This window comes from Myotis lucifugus, unplaced genomic scaffold, assembly GCF_000147115.1.
Source record: "Myotis lucifugus unplaced genomic scaffold, Myoluc2.0 scaffold_222, whole genome shotgun sequence".
Lineage (NCBI taxonomy): Eukaryota > Metazoa > Chordata > Mammalia > Chiroptera > Vespertilionidae > Myotis > Myotis lucifugus.
The window spans coordinates 2119920-2123798 of record NW_005871270.1 but is presented as its reverse complement, the minus strand read 5'-3'; the positions used below and the strand labels follow the sequence as shown (position 1 = coordinate 2123798).

Below are 3879 nucleotides of genomic sequence, written 5' to 3'. Positions count from 1 at the left end.
AAGAGGGAGAGAGAGCTAGAAACATCAATGATGAGAAAGAATCACTGACTGGCTGCCTCTTGCATGCCCCCTACTAGGAATTGAGCCTGCATGTGCCTTTGCCTGGAATTGAACTCAGGACCCTTCAGTCTGCAGGCTGAATCTCTATCCACTGAGTCAAACTGGTTAGGGCTGAAGCCTCTATTCTTACCTTTGTGGCTTTCTGCACCCATCCTGCTGGTTTGGGATGTTCTTTCATCCTCACACTTACACGTAATCTGGAGCTTGAGGGTTTTCTCAGAGTTCTGTTGAAGGTGTAGTTTGTGGAATATTTTATTTGCTGTCTTTGTTATTTTTTATGAAATAATAAACAAAAGCATGCCAAGGAGGAGAAGTGGCATAAGTCACACCTAAGCTTCCACCATCCTATCAACCAGACCTGAATCTTAGAAAAGCCCAAGCTGGAGCCCTGGCCAGGTGTCTGTTAGTTAGCGTGTCCTCCTGTGCACCAAAAGGTTGAGGATTTGATCCCCGGTTCCGGCAACCCATCAATGTTTCTTTCTCACATCGATGTTCTGTCTGTCTGTCTCTCTCTCCCTTCCTCTCTCTCTGAAGTCAATAAAAAACAAAATAAATAACATAACATAGGAGAGGATTATAAAAAATAAAAGAAAAACCTAGACTGGAGAATGGCCTGGAGGTAGGATAATCCTGACTAGAGATGATGGGAACCTGGATCTGGGGGTGGTCTAGAGATGGGAGGGACATGTGGAACTGGAATGGAAGCTAGGATTCACCTCATCTGACTCTCTCCCTCTCTCTCCAAGGATACTGAGGAGTCGAAGTGCGTCTCAAATATGTCTCCATCACCCGAAAGCAGTGGAGTGCACACCTCTTGGAACCATGACTCATCAGGCATTCAACACGTCCTTCAGAGTCCACAGCTGGAGACGATGCCCTTGGCTTCTGCTCAGGAGCCCAGGCAGAATGCAGATGAAATGGGGCCACAGTTCAGTGTGTTGCTGCCTGAGCATAGTGTGAACTATTACCCCCAAGTGACTCTCCCTCCTTCCCAAATGATTTACTGTCAGAGAATGTCTCCCTATCAACCAGGAATGATGATTTTCAACAGGTCCCAGATGATGTCCTTTGGAGAGCCCAATATTCCAGGGATGGCCATGAACTTCAGTGGGAATCTGAGCATGCCCCCCAATGGGCCACCAGTCACAATGTCCCACATTAGGACACCAACAATGCATTATTCTGACCACCCTACCGTACCTTCTAATAGAGACTCTTTAACACCTAAAATGTTATTGCCTGCCACTGTGCCTTCTGCTGGGGGCCAGGCTGGGTTCCCCTCTTTGGCTCAGATGTTACCCCCTAGAGATCCCCACAACTGTGAAATGCCCCCAGATGGCTCCCCATCATTGCTGACTTTAGAATCCCAGGACTCTTTTGTTAGCCAGCCAGCCTCCCAGGAAGACCCCTTCCTACCCAAGCAGCCTATACCTGCGCCACAAAGCGCAGAGCAGAATTGTGAGGCCTCAGAAAGGGCTTACAGGAGCAGATCCCAGATTGCAAGGCCTTACTGCTGCCAGTACGAGAACTGTGGGAAAGCTTACACCAAGCGCTCCCACCTCCTGAGTCACCAACGCAAACACACAGGTGAGTGAGGTGTCAGACAGGTGGGGTGGGAGGGAGGAGTCTCTGGGCTTTGCTGTCATCGACTGGGTTTGTAATGGTTGGTGATTAGCCTGTCATCCTTCACTTTTGGGATCGAAGCTATACTGTCCTCACCCACTTGCTTTCCCACAGTCCAGTATGACTGTATCAGATGATGGGGACTGCTGATTGTGTTGCCTCTTCACTGTTTTCCTGTTTTTTCCTATGGATTCCTCAACCATGACTGCTCTGCCTCATAGAGTCAGACCCCTTCCTTCCCACCCGCTGGCCTAAATTCCCCTACTTAATTCCTTCTCTCCCTTGTCACTTTCCCTTCCCAGGTGAGAGGCCCTATAAATGTCCGTGGGAAGGTTGTACGTGGTCTTTCTTCCGTTCCGATGAGCTTGGACGACATATGCGGATACACACCAGATACCGGCCACATAGATGTGATCAGTGCGGCCGAGAGTTCATGAGATCTGACCATCTCAGGCAACACCAAAGGACTCATCTGCGGGTGCCAGAATCCCCCAATCCACAGGCCAACGATGAAGAGAGAGCTGGTCCTCCTGCTTCTGATCTTTAGGTCAACCTCCTCTTTCCTTCGTTTTGGCTTCTCCACTCAGATCCTGCTTGCCTCTGACCAGCTAGTCTCCTTAGTAGGTACAGGCTTATTTGCAGACTGAGAAAGATTGTGAGGCAGTGTTGAGTGAAGCCCATATGAGCTGGACCCCATGAGGGACTCTTCAAAAACTGTCTTGGATGCCCTTACCTCTTTGGGGCCACCTACTGTTGCTGAGTTTAGCTACATGGGAAGATGAAGCAAAGTAGAGATTGGGAGCTTTATTAAAAAGCTCTTTATGTCACTCCCCAACTTGAAACTCTTCAGTGACTCTCCTTTGCCTGCTACAAAAAAACCCAAGGTTCTTATCTTGGTCTTCCACAGTTTCCAGAGCCAGGCTATGTTCAAATCCTGAATATGCCGCTTACTAGCCATGAGACCTTGGCCAAGGTCTTCTAGGAAGTGAAAAAAATACTAGTGGACCGTTTGGGACACATCTTATGTCTTGACTCAGATTCTGTCCAGAACTCACCAGCCACATGCCCAGAGTCTGTCTTCTCCCACCACTTCCAGACTTGGATGGAATGCCCCCCCACAGGGCATGGGATCTGGCATCTCAAGTGGCCACTAGTAACGCAGAAGCCTGGGGGAGTTCATCCTCCTCTTGGGTAACATTTGACTAATGGGAGTTGGGAGAGACCAAGGCAGAGAAATTCCCTCTTCTTTCCTCCCTTCCCCGAATTGCTGCAAGACACTGTTTCTCCGAACAGTACAGCAGTGGGGAGATGTCCCAAGCAGCCAGTGAGCACACCCGCTGTGCTTCAAGGCTTGTGGTGAAGCAGGACCCACCTGCTAGCGCCTTGCCTTGCCTCCCTTCTCCCCCGCCTTGCTTTTCTCCCTCTCAGTGCCTTGGGTTTACACCATCCAAATAAAGTATTAGTACCTCATTCTTGTTTTAGGCTCTTTTCTAGGTGACTTGGGGGTAGAGGACATTAGGTTGGGGCAGAGAAGAACAAACCCACTGTAACTTCGCCTCCTCCTCACAGAGCTCAGGTGCCAGGTACCTTTTATTAAAAGGCCTGTCCTGCTCCTCCCCCTGGCTTGAGTGTATAATGGCTATCCTGACCACCAGGTAGTTCGAACCTCATTTCTGGACTGCTCAGCCAGCCATTTTTCTGACCAGCAAACGAATTGAGAGGAATTTACCCAAGGTCTCACGTGAGCTCTCAAGTGGCAGAGCTGGGATCCCAACCAGGATCTGTCTACTCCAGAGGTACTCCTCTTAACCATGATGCCTTCTACAGGTGTTGCCTGTGCTTAGTCGGATGCCAAGCCCTGCTAGGTGATGCCACAGTGAGATGGATCAGGACTGGTTCCTTTGGTCCAGGAACCATTTGGTCTAGGGGCTGAGAGGTCCTCCTAGGTGCAGTGACCATGGAGAGGAGGAGCACCTAAAGGGAAGGTCAGAAAGGCATATGTGCCCTGACAAGGCATTGGTGAACCCACAGGACCATGCTCGGCCAACTGAGCCACACTGGCCAGGCTCAGCAAATATTTTTAAGTCTGCAGTTCAGAGCTGTGGGGATTCATGGTGGATGGCATGGAAACAACAGTGTGTCAGGGAAGAAGACTTCTCGAGGAGGTGCCGGAGCCAGACCTGAAGAGCTCCTGGG

At 49.9% G+C, this 3879-nt stretch overlaps 1 protein-coding gene across 1 annotated transcript in view; it reads left to right on the top strand.

Annotated features, from left to right (window-relative positions):
- KLF17 (Kruppel like factor 17) overlaps window positions 1–2230 on the top strand; it is an 18624-nt gene extending 16394 nt beyond the window's left edge. The window contains exons 2-3 of the mRNA XM_006098204.3: window positions 807–1647; window positions 1986–2230. Coding sequence (XP_006098266.1) covers window positions 807–1647; window positions 1986–2230 — 1086 coding nt within the window. The remainder of the gene's footprint in view (window positions 1–806; window positions 1648–1985) is intronic.
- The last annotated feature ends 1649 nt before the right edge of the window (window positions 2231–3879 follow it).